This window comes from Emydura macquarii, unplaced genomic scaffold, assembly GCF_026122565.2.
Source record: "Emydura macquarii macquarii isolate MOO-44397 ecotype Brisbane River unplaced genomic scaffold, CSIRO-AGI_Emac_v2 contig_554, whole genome shotgun sequence".
NCBI lineage: Eukaryota > Metazoa > Chordata > Testudines > Chelidae > Emydura > Emydura macquarii.
This window is the reverse complement of record NW_027130691.1, coordinates 6941698-6968290: the sequence shown is the minus strand read 5'-3', so window position 1 is coordinate 6968290 and position 26593 is coordinate 6941698. Positions and strand designations below refer to the sequence as shown.

The 26593-nt window shown below is 46.4% G+C and overlaps 2 protein-coding genes across 5 annotated transcripts in view; one reads left to right on the top strand and one right to left on the bottom strand.

Annotated features, from left to right (window-relative positions):
- Positions 1 to 15023, top strand: part of PITPNM2 (phosphatidylinositol transfer protein membrane associated 2) — a 166318-nt gene extending 151295 nt beyond the window's left edge. Inside the window, 7 exon segments of the mRNA XM_067539649.1 lie at positions 2255 to 2371; positions 3458 to 3574; positions 4021 to 4169; positions 5541 to 5690; positions 5797 to 5980; positions 9625 to 9753; positions 10412 to 15023. Of these exon segments, the coding sequence (XP_067395750.1) occupies positions 2255 to 2371; positions 3458 to 3574; positions 4021 to 4169; positions 5541 to 5690; positions 5797 to 5980; positions 9625 to 9753; positions 10412 to 10756 (1191 nt within the window). The 3' untranslated portion in view covers positions 10757 to 15023.
- Positions 15024 to 16699: 1676 nt separating this feature from the next.
- On the bottom strand, positions 16700 to 26083 carry ARL6IP4 (ADP ribosylation factor like GTPase 6 interacting protein 4). 4 transcript variants are annotated; one of them, XM_067539644.1, is made up of 6 exons: positions 25890 to 26083; positions 22262 to 22467; positions 21291 to 21620; positions 20157 to 20274; positions 17480 to 17549; positions 16700 to 17189 (listed from the first exon to the last, which is right to left on the bottom strand). In XM_067539644.1, the coding sequence occupies exons 2-6, from the start codon at positions 22452 to 22454 to the stop codon at positions 17133 to 17135; spliced, it is 768 nt and encodes a 255-aa protein (XP_067395745.1). In that variant the 5' UTR covers positions 22455 to 22467; positions 25890 to 26083; the 3' UTR covers positions 16700 to 17132. The 4 variants fall into 4 exon arrangements, with proteins under 4 accessions (XP_067395745.1, XP_067395746.1, XP_067395744.1 ...); XM_067539645.1 differs by lacking the exon at positions 25890 to 26083 and adding an exon at positions 25509 to 25585; XM_067539643.1 differs by lacking the exon at positions 25890 to 26083 and adding an exon at positions 25264 to 25283.
- Positions 26084 to 26593: the final 510 nt, after the last annotated feature.

Genomic DNA, 26593 nt, shown 5'->3' with positions numbered 1-26593 from the left:
TGAAATCACACAACCACTTACTCAGAATGCAACCAAAGCATGTTGTTGTAATGCAGTGTGTAGCTTTACATCTTGTGCCATGAAAAATATCCCTGTCGTCCATTCAAAGCCATTGGTGCTTGGCAATGGCTGCCTCTGCAGTGCTGTTTGTTTAGCCTTCTCTCTCTGCTGCCCCACTTCTGCTTCGAGAGCATTATCTTTCTCAATCCCCACCCCTTCGCTATCCTTCCAAGGCCCTCGTGCCTCCTTCCCTCAGGATGCCAGTATTTGAAAGCTAATAGTAAGGACGTGCCTTTAATCCTCCTTGAAAGGCATTTCAGGACAGGGTTAAAAGGAAGCTATCAAGTAGATTTAGGCCCAAAATGTTAAGCTTTATTAAAACAAGTAAACCCAAATATGATCAGAAACATTTTCATGATTTAAAGTGAAGGCCATTATTTCATTAATCCCCTTAAGTTTTCATTCCCAACAGCATTGGGGGGTAGGTGGATTAGGAGAACCAGGAGGTGAAACTGACCGGCCTAGTTTTGCTGTGTGTGAAGTGAGAAAATGAAACAGCCTAAATTCTGCAAAGCAAACTGGCCTATCAGTATCCTTTGTTTTTTTTCTTCGAGTGCTTGCTCATGTCCATTCCATTCCAGGTGCGTGCGCCCCTCTATGCACTGTTAACCAGAATTTTTTTCCCCTTAGCAGTATCCGTAGGGCTGGCTTTGGCGCCCCCTGGAGTCCCGCACACATGCTGCTGTACATAAGGCGCCGCCTGCCCTATGCCCCCTCAGTTCCTTCTTTCCACGACTGATGGTTACTGGAACTGCATCTTTGCTTGCTACCGCAAGTGCCTCTTAGCGTTTAGTGTTAACTGTTTTCTTAAATAGTCGATAATTGTGTCAATCCCCTCTTCCCCACACCTGCATGATGTGCCTGAACTTCTCCATGGACCCAGGGAGCCAGAGCCCCAGTCCTCTCCTGAACTCTGGTCCCCTACATCCCAGAACACAGCTGGCTCATTCATGAACCTGGCTCATTACCTAATGTCTTCATCAAAATGAGATGAGCGCAAGAAGCCAGACAGGAGAATGCCATGTGAAATGTACTTAAATAGAAACATGAAATGATAAGCAACTGGAATTGACTCCAGCTAAATCAGGAAGCCTGCTGGGATCTTAGACTTCGTAGGGTCTGGCTTGTGTTGTGTAGTTAAGGGCAGACTCAGTAGGGGTCTGGAGAGGAGGATGCGAATACTTCTGAAGAACAACCCTGAGGAAATGACACATGCAGACAAGTGAGCACCGTCGGAACAGGTCCCGATGGATCTCAATTACAGAAATGGCAAGCAAATAATGACAGGAAACGCATGTGTGACTTGAGGACCTGGCGAGAAGGCAGGCAAGGCTGGAGCCTTAGTGAGGAGAGATGGTGGCTGCAAACTGTAGGATGCCCTACAGAAGAGGCAATTTTCTATCAGTACCTGAGTGCCAAAGTTCTTCCCCTGCAGGGTTTGCTGAATAAGCATTTTCCAGGGGCCTTTTTTTGGACATGGTCTCAAGGAAGTAACAGGGTCTGCTGTGCCACAACTTCCCACTTTGTGTTAATTGAACATCTGGGACAAAACCCAGCCCTATATAAGCCCTCTGAAGCCAACAAATCTACACTAGTAGCCAACCAGTTACGTATTCATGATCAGCACTGTGCCAAGGCCGCTGGACTTTGTCACTTCAGCTCACTTTTGTGCTCAGTTTATTGAACTCACATACAGTTTGCTTCTGTTCCTTTACTCTTCCCAGACTCATTCTACCTGTCTCTTCAGCCTTATCTAGCTTCCACGGCTTCTTCTTCATCTGTCTCGTTCTAGTTGTAACCATGCTTCACCAATAAACCCTTTCACACTCGCACTCCTATGCGCCTACTTAGTTTATCTTAGTATTGAACTTAGTTTAAAGTTCCCTTTTATACATTCATCCCACTTGATATTAACTCAGTTCTGGTAACAACTTTTGTTAGCGCTAACGATCACTAACATTGTACAGTTACAGGAGGGCCAGCAAAAACTTGTCAGCTAATAATGCAAATTTCCGGCAGGCAAACTTCCGTAAAGCCACCTGCCCAGCAAACACATGATTCCATCACCTGCTTTGCAAACATAGCAGAGAAAAATAAACATTAAAGCTTGCAGGGGGTGTGCTCACTGTGAAATTCCTGCAGCTCTTGGGTTTTAGCCCATGTGAGTTGCTGATGGAGGCTGCTTTTTCCTTAGGTGATAAGACATGAGAACTCCAGTATCCTGGAGCTGGATGGAAAGGAGGTCTCGGTATTCACTCCTTCAAAGCCCAGGGAGAAGTGGCTGCGCAAGAGGACGCATGTTAAGCTACGGGTAACTGTGTTTCTATTACGTCTCTCCGAGGGGAACTGCTATGAAATACGATTTGGTTGGATTTTGGCCTGTAATAAGAACAATATTAAAGTTAACCAATGTGGATACAGTTCTGTTACTGCTCATGGACTACACAATTACAAGGGGATGGAGAGATGGCATTGCAGTAATTGTATGTGTCAATGAGCTATCTCAGTCATATATTTCTGGAAGAGACAGACACTCCTAAGGATCTGCAACGTCTCCTCCATATAAAATACTAAGTGTTGACTGTAGGTCAAGAAAGGAGACCAAATTGTTTCAAAGCCTCGTATCCTAAATTGTCTATACAGTAACTGCCATTCCCCAGAGTTCCTGAATCCAGACGATAAGAAGCTTTTCTGATTTCTGTGAGAGGGAAGTTGATTAGCCAGTAATAATGTCAGCAGACTAGATAGATGATGATAATAGATTATAGGGTATTTGTGACCAAAGGGTCTGGAGTAGTATTACTACAGAATTACAGTATCGTGTGTGCGTGTTCACGGCATATGTATGCAGTAAGGCCCAGAATGTCAAAGAATAGCCTTGTTTTTTGCAGATCCAAATTTTGCCTGTAAGGGGTGGCAGACGGGAAGCCAAGTAGAGGCCCCTTCTCAAAAAATACACAATATCAGCTAACTGCAGGGGCAAATTCTACCATTTAGAGGACTGGGTAACTAACTGCACCCAAACATCAGCTGCTTGGCTATCTGCATTAGGATTCACACCCACATTGATTGTGGGTGAAAATCACGTGGCCATCAATTGTGCTAGCTAAAACAGAGACCCAGTGCAGATGGCCCTTTAAAAAGTCTGGTCCTAAATATATAATGCTTAATTTTTTTCTTTCAAATGTCTGTGTGCTATATAATAGAGACATTATAATAATGTGGGGAGAGAGTGAATGTCATTAGAAAAAAATTACTCCAAAAAACCCCTGGTTGTCCATGTGTTTGGCATTAATCTTGTTAGAGTAGCTTTCCCTGTAAACTCTGCCCTATCCATGAGGTTCCGCTGGGAATCTAACGAGGTGTGTGTTTGTTGCTTTTCTCCTGACTTTTGCAGAATGTCACAGCCAACCACAGGATAAACGATGCTATCGCTAATGAAGACGGGCCCCAGACCTTAACAGGAAGGTTTATGTATGGTCCGTTAGACATGGTCACGCTCACTGGGGAAAAGGTACATATGTCTGAGGTGTGCATTGTCCATAAATACAGCAGCAGAGGTAGGCAGTAGCAGTTGCTGGCCAACACTCCTTTTGTATCTGTAAACATTAAAAGACAGAACTGTCCATTAGCTGCACAATCAAGCCTTTTACTTGTAACCACTAAAAGCCCTCTCTGCCCGGCCAATGGATTGCATTACACTAGAGATGAGCTTCATGAGGCCATGTTCAGAGCCAGGTTAGGATCCTGTCTAGTATCAAAGTTTCTGGTGTCATCCAAATTCCCCAAAATAGGCCATTTCTACCTCTGGCAAAGATGTAGGGGATAAATGTGGCATTCAAACCCACCATCCTTTATTTTAGTGAGGCTTGGATTCAGAGTCCTGGGTTTGGCCCATTTCTACATTATCCATGTCTGTATTTAATACTTCCTTAGTCCTGAACGACCTTTGCTTCCCAGGTGGACATTCACATCATGACCCAGCCGCCATCGGGAGAGTGGATTTACTTTGACACAGAAATCAGCAACAGCGGTGGCAGGATTTCCTACGTTATCCCCGAGAACAAGCGCCTGGGCATTGGCGTATATCCCGTCAAGATGGTGGTCAGGTGCAGTACTTCAGGCTGATTTGGCTTATCCCGCAGTTTGACAGGAACCTCAGAAATATAACTGTAGACACTTCTCAGTTACTCTGGTTGCATGATAGAAAATCCATATAAATGTTAACTGGTCAAGTGCAATTCTACTCTGAAAAGTGACTGTGTTTAAAAAACGACATGTTCTTCTCAGCAGCTTTGCTCTTATTGTGTGTTCAGAGTCTGATCTGCTGACTTGATGGACAAAACAATTTTACTCTTGTTACCCTGCAGCATCAACACAGTGATGGGAGAGAGAGCTTGATTCTGTTCTGCCTCCTGCATCATCAACAGCATTGTTAACAGTTCCAATTGCTGGGCCAGACTTTACCTCCTTTTCCAGATAAGCAACCTAATTGTCTTCAGTGGAGCTGCACAGCTGAGCACATCTTGAAGACTGTAAACCCGCCCAGGTTCCCCTGAGGGCAGAGCCTTTGTTACTAAAGATGATGCACAATGCAGACAGACTCCAGCTTGACTTTTGGATCACCAGCTTTCAGAGAGGGCAGCAAACTGAGCAGATCAGTTCTCGAGGCATTGGAACACACCGAAGTTGGAACCCACCAGTTCTAGTCTGAGTCACTGTAATCGCATTCATCTAACATACTGGCATTTTCTGTGGGGTGTCTCGCTGTTGTAGAAGCGAGGTAGATATTTAGGTGCCTAAAGATGCAGGTAGTTGGATTTTCATAAGAGCCCTACTAGCATCGGGGAAAGGCCCTGCGCTGCCTCTCAATGGGAACAAGTTGCTTTTGAAACTCCTACTAGGCAGCCATCTGCATGCTTAGGTGTCTAAATACCTTTAAAAATCTGTCCTTTTATCCTTGCAATGACCATTCCAGGTAGGAAATCATTAGCATCATCGGTCTGACAGATGGGTAACTGAGATGACTTTGCCCAGCCAGGAATAGAACCCCTATCTCCTGAGTCTTACTCCAGTGCCTTAACCACAAGACCTTCCTTCCTTCTCTTTGTACATACCGCTCAGACCAGTGAATGGTCTTTTCTACCCCTTGCGCTGAGCTACAGACACAACAGGCCAGATCTGTAGCTGGTACGAATTGGAATAGCTGTGAAATCAGTGGATCTGTGCTGATTTACATCAGCTGAGGGTCTGGCCCTTAGAACACAGCAGGAGGTGTAGGGCCTCAGCCTGCCATGACTTCTCTATGTAAATTCCCCTTCTGTTCAGCAGAATTGGGTGTGTGAAGTGATGGCAGGATCTGGGCCCGAGTTCTGCATTCCATGGTGCCTGCTGGTTCATGTTGCAAAGAGATCATGTAGCTTTTATCTCTGTCCGGTTTGTCCACTGTTCTGAACCTCCCCCCTTCCTTTCCTTTTTAGGGGTGACCACACCTATGCAGATAGCTATATCACAGTTCTGCCCAAGGGGACGGAGTTTGTGGTCTTCAGCATTGATGGGTCCTTTGCAGCCAGCGTGTCTATAATGGGGAGTGATCCCAAAGTCAGGGCTGGAGCAGTTGATGTAGTAAGGTCAGTGACGGGCTAGGGATGGGGGAAATGCTCTCAGATGAAATGAATATTTTAACCCTACTGCGACTATAGGGTCATAACAAACTGTTGTTTTTTTCCCCACTAGGCACTGGCAAGACCTTGGCTACCTCATTATCTATGTCACAGGCCGACCTGATATGCAGAAGCAAAGGGTGGTGGCATGGTTAGCACAACACAATTTCCCCCATGGGATAGTCTCATTCTGTGATGGGCTTGTCCATGACCCACTGCGGCACAAGGCCAACTTCCTGAAAACCCTCATTACAGACGTAAGCACGGGCAGTACTGGGACGAGAGCAAAGCGAGGGTTCAACCACTTGACCCGGCTTAGTGCTGGGTGTTAGTCAAGACTTGACCTACAGTGGGAGATTAACCTGCATTCATTTTATTTTTTCCCTTCCCCCACCTTTTTTCCCCTCCTGTTCCACAAAGTTGTCTGTGCAGTTAAAATGTGTTAGCTCCATTCTGTGCTCTCCTGTTGCTGCTTCTATTACTAAATGCCTATTGACATAGACAGGATCATAATTACTATGCTTTTCCCCTACCTGCTTAGTGCATTTCTGGATGCCTGTCCTATCTGCAGATAAAGGGATGCCTTAGAGATAGCGGGCTGTCAGAGGGAGTGTGCAGTGAACCAAAATCCAGAATTCAAGCCTGTCTCCATACTGGGCCGAATCCAAATACCCCAGGATCTGGGAAAGTTTGGACTGGAATTCCCACATCTGAGAATGTTAAGCTCCGGGGTTTGGGCGAGGTGCATCATATGCAGTAGAACCTCAGAGTTCTGAATACCTCAGGAATGGAGGTTGGGTGTAACTCTGAAATGTTCCTCACTCTGAACAAAGCGTTAAGGCTGTTCTTCCAAAGGTTTACAAACCGGACATTGACTTAATACAGCTTTGAAACTTTACTATGCAGAAGAAAATGTTGCTTTTAACCATGTTAATTTAAATGAAACAAGCACAGAAATACTTTCCTTACCTTACCAACTTTTTTTAAACTTTCCCTTTATTTGTGTAGTAGTTTATATTTAACACAGTACCATACTGTATTTGCTCCCTACCCCCCAACCCCCGCCTAATTGCATACTTCTGGTTCCAAATGAGGTGTGTGGTTGACCGGTCAGTTCACAACTCTGGTGTCCGTAACTCTGAGGCTCTACTGTAGATGCAAAGCTCAGATCCAAAGTTCCAGTTCAGGGACTTGGGGTGGACTCATCTCCACTTGGAGAGTTGGGCCAGGTTAACACTTGGATGGGAGACCTTTAAGGAACATCCAGGCAGGACTGATGCTGGTGATTCATTAAGTGGGGGATCTTCTCTCAGGCTGTAATGAATGAATGTCTCATTGTGGTGCTGAGGGTGCATGCCATCCTTTAGATGAAACATGACACCAATGTGGTCATTATGAAAGTGGCACTGGTAGTCATTAGAGATCCCATGGCACTATTTCAAGAGAAGGCTTGTTCACCTTGTCGTGGCCAAATGCCAGCTGAGATAGTTACAATCCTGTCTCCCTAAATTCCTCCTGTGGTTGAATGTTTGTGAAGTTCTTTGAGATCCTTGGATGCAGGATTCTATAGAAGTGCCATATAATTTCCTCTCTAGCTTTTGAAGGCTGGCTTGCCCTGGCAGTGCTTTGCAGGGCTTAAGAAGACCTCAGGTCTCAACCTCTCAACTGCTTTGGGTTGCTGAGAGGTGGAGTAGTTTAGGGTAATGCAGGTAGTGCTGGGAAGAAAGTGTTGGTTCAGGTGCTAGCAGAGTAGCTAGAGAGGGGCTTTGACAGACCAGTGGATGTCACGAGAGGTGGCAGGACTTCAGTCCATCCCTTGTGAAAATATTAATGTTGCCAGGCATATCGAAACGTGAATTTACACTGTAGCATGATGATGATGACCCTTCCCCTTCCCCTGGAGGATCTCAAAGCACTTTATTGCTGTTGATCAACCATCCGTCACAACACCTCTGATGTTACAGAGGGAGAATCTGAGACAAAGAGAGCTGAGTTGCCCATCACAGCGAGAACTATCTGAAGAGCCAGGCTTATAACCCAGGAGTTCTAGCTCGTAGTCTCCAGTTCTAACCATGGGGTCACTTTGCCTCCCTCCAGCAAAGGCTGTGCATACGCTTTGTAGCAGGTGCACAAGCAGGGAAGTACATAGGAGTTAACTGTCTTGGTTTGTACTCCCTTATCAACATGAAGGGCAAGGGAGCAAAATCAATGTGTGCCCAAAGGGCAAATGAGTAAGGGCCTGATTGTGCAAGGCACAGAGTATCCAGTCGTCTCCCTCACAAGGTCTGGCTCTCACTCAGCATGGAAGTTAACCACACAGTTTTAAAGAGGCTGTTAGTGCCAAGAAGACCAGACAGGGTAATAAATGTAAAAGCAAAGAAAGGCGCCAACTTTGCTGCATGCAGTTAAACCCATAGTCAATCAAAAGGATGTTATAGACAGTGGAGAATGAAGTACAAAATAAAACCTACTGCACAGACTCTCTTTTTAAAGACCAGCACAGTGCGTGCTTTGCCTTGGGGAACCCATGAGCTCAGAGTGTATGCATTACCTGTGTGGAGAGAAGGCAGAGAAGAACAAGGAGAACGATTGGCGAGCTGGAGGAAAGGTTCTGTAGAGCTGCAGTTTGGGTATAGGATGACTCAGAATGAGACGTGCTAAATGTCCACTGCATGAGAAGGGTGTGAATTCCAAGGAGGGCCAGGAGTTATTTAGGGATGTAACTAGGAGGAGTGGCTTCAAAGGAATTAAGAATGCTAACATTTATGGTGAATATCAGAAATGCTTCCCGGCCATGAGCTGCATAGTTGTAGGAACAGAATCCCAGGGGATGTGATGGAAGCTTCTTAGCTTGTGACATTTAAAACTAGACTGGGCTGAATACTAGAAAATATGCTGAGGGGATTGAACTGGCCTCTGGGATCGGAATAGATGTTGTTAGGGCTCTTCCATCTCTAATTTCAATGTGTCTGCGAAGTGCAGTCCTTTGACAGATTCCCATGATACCGTATCTCAGCCTGGTAACTGATAGGCTTTTATCTAAGTCCAAAATGTCAAGAATAAGCTGTCTTTGGGACTCCCTTGTTACAGAAGATGCTATATTAGTATCCCTTGTTAGACTTCTACCTTTCCAGAGGGCAGCGAGATCCACAGATATGCTACAGAGGATCTTTGGCCAGCTTGCAGCTGTGCAGGCAGAACCAGATTGTTCCATGCTTGGCACCAGGATAAACACCTTCTCCCACAGAGCCCTGCCAGTTTTATTCCACTGCCACAGTTTTATTCCGTCTCAAATGTCTGGCTAAAGACTAAATGAATCTTCTGCTCTGTGGGAACAGAGCAGACTTGTTGAGAGCAGTAACTACTAATGGGTAGAAAAACCAGTGCATCGTGCAAGGCAGTATGCACAGTTGTCTACCTAGACCTCCTCAAAATCCAACAAAATTAGACATGCAGTCTGGCTAACACAGCCTCCAAAGCAGTGGTGTGTGCGGCAGTTCTCAGTGGAAGGAATTCTTCATGTAAATCGTTACTGCATAGAGTTGAAAAATGCTCCCTCCCTGGCTACACTGTGTATTAAAATCCCTGGAACAGAGCCCCGAAGCCTGCCACTCAAAGATAGGACATTAGGTAAACATAGATACATTCCTCTTGTAGTCCCTAACTTCATTCTGCCCTTGTATTCTGCAGTACGGTTAGAACAGTAATCAGCCCATGGTGCAAATACCCTCAGCATCGCTGTTGGGTAATTAGTACATAACCTGCAGAGCACTGTCCAACTGGGACTTGCAGTGCACTAGTGACTGGATATTCCCACTATCACTGTGAAAACGCCAACCGTGCTGAGCAGTATCAGTGTGTGTAATTGTTCTGACCGAGATCCACTTCCCTCTTCCCGTAGCTGCACATGAGGGTCCACGCCGCATACGGATCCACTAAGGATATTTCAGTCTACAGCGCCATTAGCTTGCCGCCCACGCACATCTATATCGTCGGCCGCCCAACCAAGAAATTGCAGCACCAGTGTCAGGTAGGAATCCAGGGTATTTTGTCCGTGGAACGCTCACGGGGCTGACGCTGCCCCTGCTCGAGTCAGTGGGAGTTTTGACACTAACTTCAACAGGAGGAAGATCAGACTACTTGGTAAAGAGGAAGTTCCCACATATCAGGATTCCTCCACATTCCTCTGAGAGGTGTGAAGGTTCCTTGCTTTATATGCATCAACACCATGGAAATAATGGAGTGAAAATACCAGCTGCTGTTCCACTGCATTGTGTTTTGTAGTGTTATATAATTAGAAGTTGTTTTTTTTAATGAAGTCCTGTCCACTTAAAAGTCCCCCTTTTGTCTGAGCTTGTCCCTGCTCTGACCTAGGCTGAGTAAAGCTGAAGAGCAGGGGGAAGCTCTCCGTAGAGCGAGTTTCCTTTGTGCATGTGACAGCACCGTGTGTCACTGGTGGCTGCCTCTCCGGTAGTGACAGTCAGTTGGTTCCCTCTGTTCTTTTTGTGGGGTTTCCACAAAGCATCAGGGGAAAGAGAGGCATTTAAAGAAGTCATTGTCAAACCACACTTGGCAGAGGAACTTGAAGGCAGGTGTGGGATCTGAACCAACTGACTCCATTTTTTTTTAAGTTACTTGATTTCAAGTTGACTGTGTCCCTTTAGCTCCCCGACCCTATTGTTTTGCAGTTCATTACAGAGGGGTACGCAGCCCACCTTGCCCAGCTGGAATATAACCATCGCTCCCGGCCTGCCAAAAACACGACCCGGATGGCACTGAGAAAAGGCAGCTTTGGTCTCCCCAGCCAGCCAGATTTCCTGCGCAAGAGGAATCATTTGCTACGTACCATCTCCTCCCAGCCCACGGCGGCAAGTGGGAATGCCAGCCACAGACCTGAACGAACGCAGAGCCAATCGGACAGTGATAGGGAGAGAGAGCGGGAGCGCAGCCAAAGAAGCATGAGCATTGCCACCGGGTGCTGGGGCCGGAGTTCAGCCTCAAAACTGGAATCTAGCACATTAGGTCAGAAGTAGAGCCAGTGACCATCGGCTGCAGCCGCCGGAGGAGGAAACGGAAGAAATAAAGGACGAGGCCAACAGTGTGGTGGGACGGAAGGGTAAATATGGTGCTACTCTATAACAACAACATGGTATGCTGGGAGGAAATGATGGTGTATTTGCCACATGGAATGTGCAAGCCTTAAAATGGCGTGTTGGGTTTGCAGAGCACTAGCCCGAAAAACCATTTGAAATTAGGAATCCAAGGGGGAAAACAAACAGTCTCCAGATCAAGACCAGGCTCTCTCCTGCCTCCTTTTCTTATCCAGGTTTAGTGACTGTAAATATGTGCCTCCCTCACCTTCTTAGCCATCTTTCAGATACCCACAACTGAGTGCGATCCTCAGTGCCATGGGGGTGGAAGGGAAGACGTTTGGTTGGACCTTTCACTGGGGTTGTTCCGTTAGCCAGACTGAGACACTGCTGGAGACCAGCCCCTTTGTGTGTGTTTTTAAACTAAGCATGTCATTTCCCAGGGGTAGAGAGACTGCAGCGAGTGGCTCCTTCTGCATTGGGTGAAGCAATCGAGCGCTTTACAAGAAAGCTTAGAATTTAGCCACTCTGTACCCAGAAGGATGTATTTCAGCAAGGCATTAGTGAAGTATCAACTGCCATTGGTAGGAGCAGTGTGGCAGCAGATTGATGCTCTAGAAAGTGGGGTCGTTAGTTTCTTGGTTTTGTTTTAAACATTTTGAAAAGTGATGGAATTTAATGCATTGAGCTATTAAAAATACCGGGAGTTTTGTTTTAGCTGTTAAAAACATCAGCCACTTCCTTTACAGTATAGTTCTCCAAGTCTATTATTTCAGAAACTAACCACCATATGTTTGCAAGCATCAGAAAGTATTCAACAGCTAGATTGCACTGCATTTCCTGTCATCAGAATGGAGGGTCCAAATATTTCACCCCACCTCAATGATGTTTCTTCTTCCCAGGTTCTCTCCACTTTCAGTAACAGCTTTGACGGGAATTAGACTTGCTTCTTTTAACTGTAGTTATTCAACTGTAAAACCTCATTGTTTTTGCACTGATAATTTTTAGAATGGAGACCTGTTACCATCTCATGTAGCTACACCTAACTGTCTGTACTGCATGACAATTCAATATTACCAAGCCAGGGTGTGTATATAGATATATATATATATATATATATATATATATACAAAAAATGTGTGGAAGTTTTTCAACGGTAAGGAGATTGTAAGGAAGTGTGCCAACTAAGTTGTGCAAGCTCAAGAAAAGGCCATATCTTAATTTTCCTAGCCTCTCTTTCAATGGATGTGTCTAAGCTGATGGTTTGGTGCGCTGTCATGACTTGAATCTGTCTCTCTTGCACTGAGCATGCAAGGGGCTGGGAGCATTGCAGAGGTGACATTTCCAGTCTGCAGGACAATGTGCTGTGCTGTTTGCTAGCACCCCTTTGGCGACTACTGCAGAAGAGGAGATTGTCAGCCACAAGATGTACAAAGATGAAGGACATAATTTAATGGGGAGCAGAGGAGACCAGTGCCTAGAACAGAGGGCTTGCCTGAAAGCCCCCTAGCCCTGCCCCTTTCCAGGTCAAACTACCCAGGATCCTGAATTTCCAGCCTTGGTGAAGGGCGCAGTTTCCTTCTTGCACACACTAACTGGGGTGTGGGAATATCCACAGTAGGATATTTGGGCCTCCCACCTGCCTATTTCACATGAAGATTTTATATTCATTCCAGGTTCATTGGCTAAGTATTAACCTGCTGTCCTCCACCACAGTATGCTGTGTTTATATCACTTTCTACTTACAAGGATCTTATTTATAACAAATTTTTTAGACTGTCTGCTTCATTTGATTAACTGTTTCAGTCCTAAGTGCAGCAGTTCTGCACCAAGACACATAGCACTGTGAACACTGCTCTGCTAACTGGCTCTGAGCTGCAGTAGGCGAACATAACTCATCCAGATATCCAACATCTAGTTCATGTCTACTGCTTAGATCTCAAGTTTCCAGACTAATTTAGAATTTTTGCTCTATCCCTACAGTGATATAAAGAGGACAATATTTAACTACAGAGAACATCCATCATGTAGATGGAGCTTTAGCAAAACCGCCCACAAATGCAGTGCATCTCACTTACTTTTAGATAGCCTCATTGCAAACTACACCACCACTCATCTTTGATAATTATCATATTACAGAACATACCTACAGATTTTTACTACTGAAAAATTACTTCCTTTTCTGCTGACTCAGCCTAGTTACCTTGAATGTATATCCAAAGCTACTGGGTAAAAATGTGAATTGTGTCATAGCTTTTTGCTAGTTGAATATTGTACCAAACTGTTACCATCTGACTTAGAAGCAAGCCACAGTCCATTCTGTAAAGTAACCAAACCATGATTACAAAGCCTATTTGGATATGGCCTTTACAAAGTTCAACCTTATTCTGAAAGAAGAGTCCACAAAACCAAGGCATGATGTACTTTTTTTTCAAAATGCAGATGAGATGTTAACATTTTCTTGTGTGTAGATATTGTAAAACAGGATAATGTAAATGTTCAAAAAACAGAAGTGGGTAACATACAAGGTGAAAGTTATTTATTTTATGTAGAGAAAAAATTGTCTGGAGGGAACAGAACCTTCCGAGGTTACTAATATTAAAATGTAGCTTTTTTGTTTCAGGCATTATGTACAAAGCAATTATTTTATGGACCAAGTTTAATGTAATTGTCAATGACTGCAGAAGTGCAATATTATAATCACCTGTCCATCACCCCATATTTTAAATCAGTAATAATCAATGAGACTGACAATCATAGCACCTGTGTTCAGACCCTGTGTTAAGCTTCTTGCATTTACCAATCCCTTTCCCCTCTGTTCCCATTGTAAGAATCCATACAGAGAAACAATCATAGTGCAGAATCTTTGTTCATCACTGCAATAATATCAGATGATGTGGCCATGTATTAACATGAAATATGCTGATAATTTTTTTCACCCACACAAGTACATTATAGTTCCACATGACTTTATCTTCTCATACATCCCCGTCTTACAGTCCTGTATCTGAAGCGAAGATCAATGTACAACTCTATCACTCTAAGAACAATAGCAATAGTTTAACTTTGTGTTTATAAACTCTTTGTTCTGAAATGTTTTGGGGAGTGATGCATGTGAAACAAAATGTTTTTCCAAATGCACAAAAGAGGATCCATTTGGATACAGTTAGGGAAAGCTGAAAGTATTTTCCATGCTTATTAAAGGGGTGCTGTCAGGTTAAAGACCTTATTTACCTTTGTTACAAATAACAGCCCTGCATTGTTTAAAACAGAAAGAATATTACGTTTATTATACTCACTGTTATGCCTTTTTACAGTCATCAGCTCAGCCAAGGAAAACAGATTGGTTGGTTCTGGTAACTATCACTTCCTGGTTCGCATGCACTTAGCACAAAGCTGCAATGTTTATATTGCAGGCACTGGACAGAGATATTTATTTATTTGATTTTAAAAAAAAACACCTATTTCCACTGGGCTTACGCATTCATGGAAACATTTCTATGGATCTTAAGTTTTCTAAAGAGCAACCTTTATATAATCTGAACATTGGACCAAATTTTTACCTGACAGTCCCTTTCCAAAAGAATCCAAACTGTCACATTAATTCCTTATTTTCTTCTTTCGATAAATTATTCAAAAGGCAAAATTTTAATACCAAAACCAGAATTACCCAGCGTTAGAAGATACGTTAAATGAAAACCAGTAGCTAACCCAAGGGTTACTAACAAACTGCTCTTCCTGCAAGCAACCGGCACTTACTGCAGTAGCCCCTGCTCCAGGTATCTCCACCTTCGCTGCATTTTCCTATTCGTTCTAGAAGCCTTACATTTTTCTCCTTCTCCTTGTATGAAAACCCTGGATATTGATATCCTTGACTGTCAAATTTTATAGTCAATAATGTTAGGTATATTTTATTTATAAAAAAAATCTTTTAGGGATACAGATGGTGGGAAAACTACATCATGGCTCGATTGGAGAGAGAGAGAGACCTGTACACCACCAGGGAATGAGAGTTAGACCCGAGTCTGCTGCTGCTTGGTTTTCATTTTGTGTATTATGTTGTGTGTGTAAAATACTGTTCAGATCTATTTGCTTGTATGTAACAAACCATGACTACCGTCCACCTTCCTCCTCCTCCTCGCTGCTAGTGCATTGTTCTTTGTGTACAGTATCTTTGTACGTTACACAGATTAAAGAAACGGGAAGCTGTGTCCTCTGTGTCTGCTTCTTTTGGTGCCTTTACAAACTGGAGGTTAATGCATCACAGAAAGTAGGAATTGGGAATTGAAACTGAACCAGTTTAATGACAGAGTCCAAGGGGATTAGATGGTAAGGAGGTAAATGGAAACCAAATGGGAGAGTGAGAGCTGGTTACAAGCTCTCTGCTTTGCATGGCAGAAGATGTTCTAGAGCCCGCGTGTGAGGGAAATGATGGGACACAGTAACCGAACCAACGACCGCAGAACATGAGAGTGGAGAGCAGGGAGCCGTCACCAGCATGGGGGTGCTTCACTTTGAACTGGCTGCCAGTAAAAGTGGATTTCCCCTCCTGCAATCTCCGAAGCCCAACAAGCTCAGGGGCCGTCTCACTCCTGCACCGTGTGTACAGTGACCTTTCCAAAGGGGGAGGCTCGAGAGAGCTGCAGCCAGGGACACGCTCTCAAGCAGGCCTGATCCTCTGCTGTTCAGTACAGGCCAAGATTCGCCAGGCCCAGCCCCCCGCCAACACCTCCCTGGTTGTCCCCTCATCATGGCTGCTGTCAGTGTCCTCCTTGTTAAAAGTATGGTCCCAGGGTGCTTTGTGCCATAACTAGCTCCTTTATAATAGGGAACTGTGTTGTCTCCATCTAAACCACTTGCGTAACACCCAGCTATTCGAGGAGGGAGGCCCGCATTAAAGGGAAAAGGAAGCTGCATTGGCACAAGGCCTGCCAGCAGACTGGTTGAATCCTTACATCTGCTCCCACGCTCCCACAATCAGAAACCTTTTCTGAGGCTAGCACAGTGGCACACACAATCTAGTTCAAACCTTCAGAAGTGATTTTTGCAGTTCAGAACAAGACTTTCCACCAGCGGGCATCAGGCACAAACGACTGAAGAAATCTGCAGTGGGATCCATTCAAGAGAGTGGAGTAAAGGGACCAAAGAAACGACTAAGGCACAAAGGTAAGAGTAAAGCAGGCATCTTCTAGGAGGTGTCAGTGGAGGTCACCAGCGTTCAGGGTGGTACTGATAGCCCGTGGGGTTTTTCTAGGTCTTGATTTTGCTAGCTGTAGCTGCAGTAGCATACAGTCAAAAATCTGAGCTACTGTGCGTCCCTGAGCAGCCAGTGGGTATAGAGGGCAGGGGCCAAGCATTCGCTTTAAAGCTTCAAGTATTAGCCTAACCACCTGACCAAACACGCCCACAAAATGTTGTCAGTCTCCTGGTGACAGATTGGTTTGTGTAATTGCCACCTGTCGTCTCTTCACACTGGCGCATAAATCAGTCCAGCAGCACGTGTTATTTCTTGAACCAGTTTATTTTTTTACAAGTTTTCATATTTACGGAGTTAAGGAGGGGTGGCGGGGGTGGGAAAGCAGATGACTGAGTGTTCCTTGGCTCTTTTGCTTTAGAAAAGAACAATTTTACTAACAAACCAAAACTGCACCTTGCACCCTGTGCACAGATCAGTGCTCCCTGGACAGACAAAGCAAGAAGGGGCACCACTTTGGCAATGTACAAATGTGTAAGTGTAAAGGTACTCCTGTGCAACTGGGCAATCTAACCAGATGCTGAAGTAAGCACTGGGCAGAAATTAACTCAAATGGGCACATAGCTGCTGCTAATGAAAAATGATTCAAGGAGACCTCTTGTTTCAGGGGAATCCCTGTGCATTCACCCCGGTATCAGGGAAGCGTAGTAAAGATAACATGCTGGATCAGTTTGTCTCCTCCAGGGAGCTCAGTGTCATTACACGGGCAGCAACCATGAGCTCACAGGTGGGCTGCCTGAAAATCATCTGCTCAACCATTGGGCAGCAGTGAAGATGGGCCTCAGAAGGGACCAAACTGAGAGCAACGTTGGGCAGGTCTTAAGGACTTTGTATGGACTGGCAGGAGAGAAGCCCTCGCTCAAGGGGAGGAGTCACCAAAGTCACTCCCTCCTCCAGGCAAAAGCTGTACCCAGCAGAACAGCAAATGTTCACAGGGTAAAGATCTTGTGTCTCACCCAGGTCTTGTCAGTGCAGGGAGAAGAGGGAGCTCCCTGCTTTGACAAACTAGTGTCTCAGTGAGCAGGAAAAAAACCACCTTTCCTGATGTACTTGAAATCTGGACTGTCACTGAAGCATCCCTGTTCTCAGCTGGAAGGCGAGGCCATCCCCTCGGGTGGCTTGCTGTGGAAGAACAGACAAACAGGCACTTACAGGCCAGTCTTCCCAAAGAATCATGCTTGGTGCTTCAATACCGCCACCTGCCAGAGGCTGAAAGGACTCTGCCTATGTGAGTGAGCAAACCCACTTCCACCCTGGCCAGGCAGAATTTATTACCCAGAGAGGCTGCAATTTCTCCCAGGCCATGCATTGAGTCAGTAAAACTCAGCTCTCCAGCCCCCCAGGCCTGTGTTCTAGTCACTAGCCCATGCTTGCTGGTTACAGAATGTGTTTTCATTACAAAGGTCGTCTACCTTGTTAATCTCTTTGTGTCTGTCTTTGGTGACAATTTCTTCTAGTACTTCTCCATCTCCCTTAATAAGCCTGTAACAGAAGCACAGCAACACAAGCAGTGAAGTCGACCAGCTTACAGTTACCCACTGTAAGCAACACGTTGCTTTGTTTGTCCGGCAGCAGAAGGCATCATTCAGTGAGGGGGTCTGGTCCCACGGCAGAAGTGATTAGTTCGCCTCCCTCACGCACCCATGCAGCTTTTTCACGCTGAAGGAGACAGTATTTTGCCTCAAAAGAAGTCCCACAAGCTGGACTTGTTGATGGCTAACAGCAGTAGCACCTTCGACGGCAGCGAGTATGTGCTCTAGAACAGTTAGGTGACTGCAGCACGGTGTCCCACGCAATCACTGGGAGGGTGGCAACTTTGCAGTGCCAAAGATAGTGGTAAAAAGGCTCATCACATGCTGGGGCTTGGGCCAGATGCTGCTCTGACAATCTGGTGTAAACCTGGAGCAACTCTCCAGGCTGGTGTAATTCTGTCATCTCTGTTTTAAAGATGAGGGTAGCTCCATGAACCCCATGAATTTGGCTTTAGCCAACCCTAGTTTAAATAACCTTTGCTGCCTTTTCCAGTATGCTGCCTGCAGGATGAAAACCCCCGAGCTCCTGCTTCAATACACTTCTGCGACAGATGCTGTATACTGAATGCATTGGGAACAACCTTCCTCTCCCAGCGTTGCTAGGATGGAACTGCCGTGCCTTAGGCAAGCCCCAGCCCACACTGACCATTCCCTAGAGATCAGGAATGTTGCAAATCAAGCTTATCAGGCTAGTGTGCTGCAGGGAAGACAAATGCTAAGGAAAAAGAATCTCCCATTACCCTTTAACTCTGCATGTAGGTTTGTTGTTCCCACTCTCAAATTTAACATGTGCAGACAGATTCCTTTATGACTGAGTCGAGGCACTGCAGAGGTTTAAGTCCAGTCTCTTGTTGCACATCAAAGTTGCTGGGTCAGCTAGTAATCGGAGAAGCATTTGCGGTTTGGTGATAGAATTGGAAGGGAGCTAGGGAAGGGGAATGGTATCAAACCAGCAAAGCCAGTAGCAGAATCGTAAGGCGTGCTCAGCCTCTGAATGCAGAAGAGGAATTTAACTGTCTTTATTATGTGCCTTATGAGTAACTGACGTTCATGCAAACATCTTTCCTGAGCACTGCTGGCTGCCTTCTATTTTAAGAACTGGCTTGTCTCACACACTTTTCTTCAGCATGATGTTTTCTAGTCCCTGTACAGATGCAGTTTAGTAAAAACGGGGTCATGTTTACTCAGGTTTTGAACACTAATTTGGTTACAGGCCTGCAGGCCCCTAGAACAGAGGGGCAGCAATCGCCCCCCCAGTTGTGAAAAGAAACCTCTCTAGCCAGAGGATCTGTCTGTAATAGGGACTGGACACTTCAGACTTGACAGGCAAGCATCCAGAACAGCAGCTGCCACCTACGTCTAACAGGTCGGAAAACAGCAAAGCACAGAACTGCCAGCCAGATCTGCTGGTTCAGATTTTATCCCCACATCGTAGTTAAGAATTGCATTTATTTTGAGGAAACTGATCTGCCCCTTTGTGGAAGGAGGAAAGAATCCTCCACCCTGGGTAACAAGGCTTCAACCAGATCTTGGGATAGGTGCTGCTCTTGTCTACATTCCACATCTTGTATTGACAGCCCAGCTCATCATGGGCTCAGCTCTGCGAGGCTGTCTGTGCTCTACTCCAGCTGATTTCACTAGCAATAGAGGGTATTCATCACAACACAGGAGGTGCTTAGCACCTGGCAGGATCAGACACTTACCTGGCATCTTCTACCAATAATAGGCTCAGCCTGTCTATCTAAGCACGGCAAGCCTTTTCTCCATCCCTCCTTCAATCCTGGTACTTTGAGCTGAGCATCTCTGCTAGTCGAGCAGAGACCAACGTGATTTATAGATTTATTTATATCTTTATTTGCTGGCCCAGAATGCTTTAAATCTCAAGCTGGCCCCATTGGTCACGGTGTTCAGCTTTCACACTAGGAGTCTAGTGAGTAACCGCAAGGTAACGATGGCTCGAAAGGTGGCTGCTGAGAGTGACCACCTCTGGAGGGGCGATGAGGGATTTAGAGAGAACCCTGCTTTTACTGACAGCAAGGAGCTGTTACTAAACCTGCACATGCTTCTGCCTCTCTTTGGAAAAGCCTAAAGGGAGCTGCTACCCCATCACTCTCCACCCACGTACACTGCTAGGAAACCAGACTGTTTCACTGGTTTAAATATAAAACATTGGTGCATTCTTGTCCACTGTTCAGAAACTCTGCAGATTGTCAGCTCTTTGGGGCAGGGACTGTGTCTTCCAAGGTGAGTGCACACTACCCAGCACATTTTGGGCACTATTGCAATACAGGTGATTCATCCTAAAATATACCCAGAGGGGATATGCTGAACTAACTATGATTAATTTATATCGACATTATCTACTACACTTACACTTCAGCTGGTGTAAGTCTACGAGCTCCATAGACTTTAACAGAGCTATGCTTATGTGCATCAGCTGAGGAATCTGGCCCCTAGAATTCTTGTAACTATGGAAAACATGCCTCTTCCAATGCTCTCAGACGGCATTGTCTGTAGGCTACTGTTTCAGGACCCTCTTTAATTCATGGGACTGTACCTTGTTCTTCCCGTTTCAGGATCCACCACTTTTCTTATGACACTTTGCCTTGCGTCCCATTCTTCTTTCGTCATTGGCTTCATAGCCTGGATGCGGGATTTTTGTTCATCTGTCAAAACTGGAATGCAAACCTCAGTGAGATAATCGAATAAGAACGTGCACATACAGGTCTGTCTTCTATCAGAGGTTCACGCAGCAGAGGGCCTTACAATTGATAGAGAGCGCCACTCTATGCAGTGCGCCCCCCAAAGAGCCACCGACCCCACAGGGCTTGAACAATGTGAGCCTCACACTGCCCCTCGGAGGAGGAGGAGGGTATTGCTATCTCTATTTTAAGGTGTAAACCAAGGCACACAGAAAAGCTAAAGTGATTTGCCCAAAGTCATGCTGGGCAAGATTTTCAGAAGCACTCAGCGTTAGCCTGACACGCCTCCCACTGAAGTCAGCGATAAAAATTCCCATTGATTTCAGAGGAAGCAAAGTTAGACCAATGCTGAGCACTTCTGAAAATCTCACCTCTGGTCCAAACGCAGAGATGAGAATAGAACCCAGGCATCCTGGCTCCGTCCTTTCTCTGACTACTACACTACAGACATTTAACCCTTCACCTGTCACTGAAAACCCTCAGACTAGCACTTCTGCTCGGAACATTTTCCTTTCAAATACTATTCTACCTTGTTTGTTTATCCCCCTCATTGGCGCTTTCCCTTTAATAGTAAGAAGGCTTTAGATAATTTGTAAATTTAAGACAGAAATGGGTAAATCCCTGGGGAAGGCTGGACAAAATGCATTTATCCAAAGCAGGTTGTTTGGTTACATCCTTTCATTTTCAATATTGGTTCCCAGATCACATGCATTTTTAACAAGCTTGCAAACAAAACCATCAATTTGGGTCCTCGTGTCTTCATGGTGGCTCAAGCTAAATTATTGAAATTAGGAAGGAAAAGGCATCCAGGGTTCAGCTATCAGTTTTCCTTATCATGCAATTTCTAATGATCCTGGGATGAGACATTAAAAGGAGCTAAATCATGAATGGGTGGAAGAGTCGCATGGATTTTCTCAAATGGTGCATCACTTCTCTACTCCGTAAGTGAGCAAGTGTGAGGTTTTTAAACCTGGAAACAAGAACATTACCTGGGCCAGGTTCCACCAAAGAGTCTTTCTGCCACTGCTCCAGCGAAGGGCCCGGCATCCCTTCCACCATGGCTCTTTCCTCTTTTGGCCGGTCCTTCGATTTCTTTTTCAGTTTCTTTTTAATTTTTTTCTTCTTTCTCTTTTTGTCTTTCTGCTTTGTTCGTTTCTTCTTGCTGTGTCTCCTCTTTTTCAGTTTGGATTCACTGTCGCTCGAATCATCTGAAGAGGAGCTGGAGGAGGATGAGGAAGAAGTCCCAGAAGACGAAGTTGCCGTCTCAGAAGAGGAGGTACTTGCCTTTCTCTTCTTTTTGTCTTTGGCCTTCTTTTTCTCTGCAATACATTCAGAAGGAGGTGGGTTACAGAGAACAGTCACTCCATGGCTACCAAGGAGTCTGGCACATTCTGCATTTCAAGCTACACCACTCCACCATTCTGGTTTTGTTCTTTGTTGGGCTGCTCAGAAGACTGAACAAATCAAAACACTAATCCCTCAGCAAAATCCCACTGGGCTAATACTTCTACTACATTATCACAGTGGGAGGGGGCTAACTGGGCACTGTACCAGATCCACTCAGGCACCCCTACTGTGTGCCTAGGTATCCCAAGATTGGGACAGGGGCTGGACTCTATTCAGGCCGTAAAGGCCACCCAGGGATTGAGCGACCCAGAGGCTTGGATTCCCCGCACAGAGAGGTCAACAGGGGGCGCCTGAACGGAGCTATGACAGGCACAGTGCTAAAAGATCTGCATGCTGGAGATATTTAAGGCTCTAGAGATGTCAGAACACAAGAGTAACGGGTGTGAAGTGTGTCTTGAGATGATTGTATGAAGTTAATTGTCACTGACTTAGCTAAGAACAAGCACTGTGTATTCCCACAATGGCACTCACTGTACATATGCCTCCTGGCGGCTCCCAGAACCACAGGAGAAATCAGCCTTCAGCAGTAGCTATCACACCCACCCGCCCTTACCTTCTTTAGTAGAGGCTGAGCTCGACCTGCGTCCGTGAGAGCTGGATTCCTTCTTTTTTGGAGGAGACAGGCTGCTCCTCTTTGAGTCCTTACTGCTTTTTCTTCTTTTCTTTTCCTTCTTTTTGTCCTGCCTGCTTTGAGAATCGCTTTCACTCCTGCTGCGCGAGCGTTTCCTGGACTGACTGTGCGCCATTCTGCACTGATTCCTATTTTAAACAATTCATTTTACTTTCATTAGTGGTATTAACACAGGACAGTGAAACAACTGAGATCAGGCACCTTCCATCTCAGGAGACTGTCTCAATGCCCCCCTCACACAGCAATTCCAGTTCTGCCCCACCCGGCACCAGGAGGCTGGCCTTTGTTAAGCACCCAGCTTATGCTTGTCCATTAAGTAGTTGCTGGAGAGAGGTTTAGTGTATTACATTAGACTCAACCTGCAGCCAACCTTTCTCCTGCAACTAGGTGAAAATCTCTGACAACGGCCCAGAGGGTTACCCTGTTACACAACAGTTGCCTCAGTGGTCCACAAAATACAACACACAGAAGTGAGGGGCTGAGAGGGGAGGGGACTCCATGAGAGGATCTTTCAAATGATGGTTTTTCTTTGCACTACAACATTCTTTAGGCAACTCTTCTGTGCCTTCCAAACAGCCATCTTTGATCAGATCTGGCATGAGACTTCTGCCATGCTCTCTTCCCCCTCTTCCTTTTAAATGGCAGCAGTATCTACTCTGACACACAACTGCGTAGCTCTGACTATCCAGCAGAGGGCAGTGATAATACACTTTATTACTGTACAGTCTGTGATCATTCTTCCCAGGAGTTAAGGGCTAGGGGTTCTACTTTCAAATCAGTGCCTGTGTATCAGCCCCAGTACTGTTAGCAGGAGTGCAGGTGTGTTCTTAATGGCCCATACATTGCACAATGAATACTACCACAACGGTCAGCAGCATTCAAATTTCCATTCAGAACTGAACAAAGAAGACTCAATTACCCCATTAGTGGAAATGCTGAGAACAGCTGCTAGGTAGGGGGAAAATAATGAATTTTTAATATTTCAATTTACGTTTATAAAACAGATTACATGCTGAATGGGCATCTTTTTCAATCAGTCCAACACACTGCCAGTGGAATATTAGGGCAATCCAATCTATGGTTAGATACAAGCTCACATTCATTTAAAAAACAAACAAACAACTGGCATCATCAACATAACTGTAGCTGGGAAAAGCTCTCTCATACCCGTTATTCCTGGCTAATATATTAATCATGTCTCTACCGCACAGAAATTCAAAATTAGATAATTCAAGACACACACAAGTGAATCAGAAGTTGATTGACTTACAAATGAAAACCTCAGTAAAAAGCAACAAAAGATTTGCTTTAAAGACACGCAGTAAGACTGCAAGGAATTAGATCCATTAATACACACACACTGTACATATACATATACAGAAATCTTTCTCACTAGGTCCTTGAAGACCCAGATAGCCCTAGAAGCACTATTCTGATCTCAGATACACAACGGCATAGACACAAGCCTGTAAAATTAGCTAGTGTGGACCACTGTGCAGTAGCTGATTCCACAAGAATGATTGCATCTCTCTCTCTCTGGCCTGTGTGAATGTAAATGAATGCTGACATTAAACACTGCCCTTCCTTTCTAAAACTGCATTTGGTTTTGCCCTTGGATATATGAGGAAAATAATGAGCGCAATTTTTCCAGGGCTTGCTAGAGAAGCTGGATGTCTTTTTTTTGTTTTGGAGTCTGAATCAGGCTAATGACCTTTTCAAACAAAATGACTGACAATGTTTTCCCAGCTGCTGCCAGGTCTCAGTAAGTCTCAAGAGCCAGAATGGAATCTTTAGACACATCGTGCTAGAAAACAAGTCACTAGATCCTAGACCAGTGACAGTCACGCCTCCACGGTTTAGGAGCCAAATTACCGATCAACATTACCCAAGAGTGCCACCGTGGGGTGAATTCATTGTTTCATTTACTATGTTATTCTCACAGCAAAATGAATGACCAAATATTACTATTGTATCACGACAAGTGGTTAATAACATAGTAAAAGCATCCTGATTGGTTAATAATTAAATCACAGTGTTTTAATATCATGTGCTGCAAAGAGCTGCAGGAGACACATGAAAGAGGCACTTGCAGCTCACGAGCCTCAAGTTGTAATGGCGCATGTGCAGACAGAGCTCGATAATGGTGAAAATCTTTCCTGTCCTCGTTTAGTGTCTGTTCAACACACCAGCCACCCCTACAGGTCTCAGCTTAAAACAATGGAAGCAGATTTATTTCAAAGTGACTACCCTTGCAGAAATTGATTAGTCCAAACTGCTCAGTATCCTAAAACAGGCTGCGCATACACATCAGCTTTTTTCCCTCTGCCCCGTTCTATACCTCCACCAACTCTCCCACTCCTTTTACATATCAGTTGAGATCCTCTCTCCTCTCTGCCAGCTGGTCTACACAACAGAGTTTTGTCAAGAAAAAGCTGACTTTTGTCGACAAAACAGTGGAGGTGAACACATTGAAATGCTCCTTCCACCTATGTAACTCCCCTGCTACGCCGACATCATAAAACTACCTCACGAGAAGTGGGGGGCTTATGTCGGCGTAGCTAGGGCAACGGCGAGTCAGTGTAGACACTGCGTTCCTTACATTGGCTATTCGCTGTTACTCTTCTCAACTTCAGGAGTCCAGTGGCACCCTTAAATTGACAAGAAAACCTGGAAGCCAGAGCCCAGCTGAGTAGCTGGACCCCACTCCAGTCTGGAAGTGGGGCGAGAAGGGGGGGAAGCCCACCAGAAGCCTGGGAGCCTGCCAAGGGAGCTGAGAGACTGGGCTGAGAGACTGGTGGGGTCGCACACCGCCGACCCAAGGAGGGGCGTGTGGACATCAGTCACCGCAGCAATTAATACGATGGCTGCGAGTCGGCCTCATACAGGTCAACGTCTCTTTGCAGTGTAGACAAGGCCTTACGTACATGTCCTCATTTCTCTCTTCAGCCCTTTATATTGAACGTGGCGAAGCTGGCGCTAGAGCGTGTGCGCAAGGCGGAGTGAAACACAGAAGCCCGACCCTGCTGCCTTTCGTAGGGGGTGATCTCTACTCCCAGGGTAGTGCCACAACGGTCAGTGGGACGAGCCGTGCAAGGCCTGCGCAAGCAGACAGCTCAGCAGTGCTGCGTTACGCCCCCGGCCGGCCCTTTAACAGCAGCAAGGGGATTACCTGCGGCTTTGCAGCTGTCGCTCTCAGTGATTGACGAGGCCGAGGAAGTGCTGCTCTGCCCATTTCGCAGATGGCTGGGGCGCCTAAAGCCCCACCCAGCCAGACTCACACACGGTGGGTGCTGGCCCTTTAAGACCCTCCCCCCCAGCCCCCGCCCAACAGAGAACGGCCGGCCCTTTAAAACCCTCCCCGTCTCCAGCCACGCCTGCCAGATAGGGTGTCCCCCCCTCCCCCGCACAGTGCCGCGCATGCGCAACGAGACCGCCTCATGAAGCTTTGCGGACCCCATCTCGCCCCCTATCCCGCCCGCTGGCTCCCCTCCCCCGCCCGCGGCCCGGCCCCTCCCGCACAGCGACAGGCCGCCGCAGGTAAGGGACTCACCCCCGAGGGGCGCGAACAAGCGACCTGCCCCGCGCGCGCTGGACGGGACAGGATGGCCCGGCCCGGCCCCAGGGGGTCTGTTGCTGAGCGACCCTCGGGAACGCGGCGGGGCGGGACGGGCCCGCGCGGCAACGGGAGCGGGACGGGTCGGTTGGTTTCAGTTGTTGCCTCGCCCACTTCCGGTGTGTCCTCTGGTCTCTGGTGCCGGGAGGGAGCCCAGACCCCGCGCACATTGGTTCCGCCCCCAGCTGTGCCTAGTCCGCGGGAGCGGGGCTCAGCCAGCCCGGGGGAGGTGGCCCGGCAGCCTGGTGGAATGTGAAGCGCTGCTGAGGCCGGCTGGGGGCAGCCCTGGGGCGGGGGGGGGAGGCCTTGACCTGGGCCTGGTGGACTCTGCCCATGGCAGGGTGCGGAGTCTCCCTCTGGGTGATGGGGAGCCCTGGTGTCGGTCAGAGCCTGGCCAGGGGGCTGCAGTCGGGAGGAGACGGGCTGGGTGGGGGGCGGCGGGGTCACTGCAGTGGGTGGCGATGGGTGAAGTGGTATCTCCTGTTGGGCCACCTTCCCCTGGTGAGAGAGACCAGCGCTCCGGTCACACACACCGCGCTTGGCCCGGGCTCTTCCCACAGCTCAGGTTCCTCTTGCCCAGCTTTGGCCTCTGTGTTTTAAACTATCCACATACACGAAGGCCATCAGCCCGTGTCCTTCGC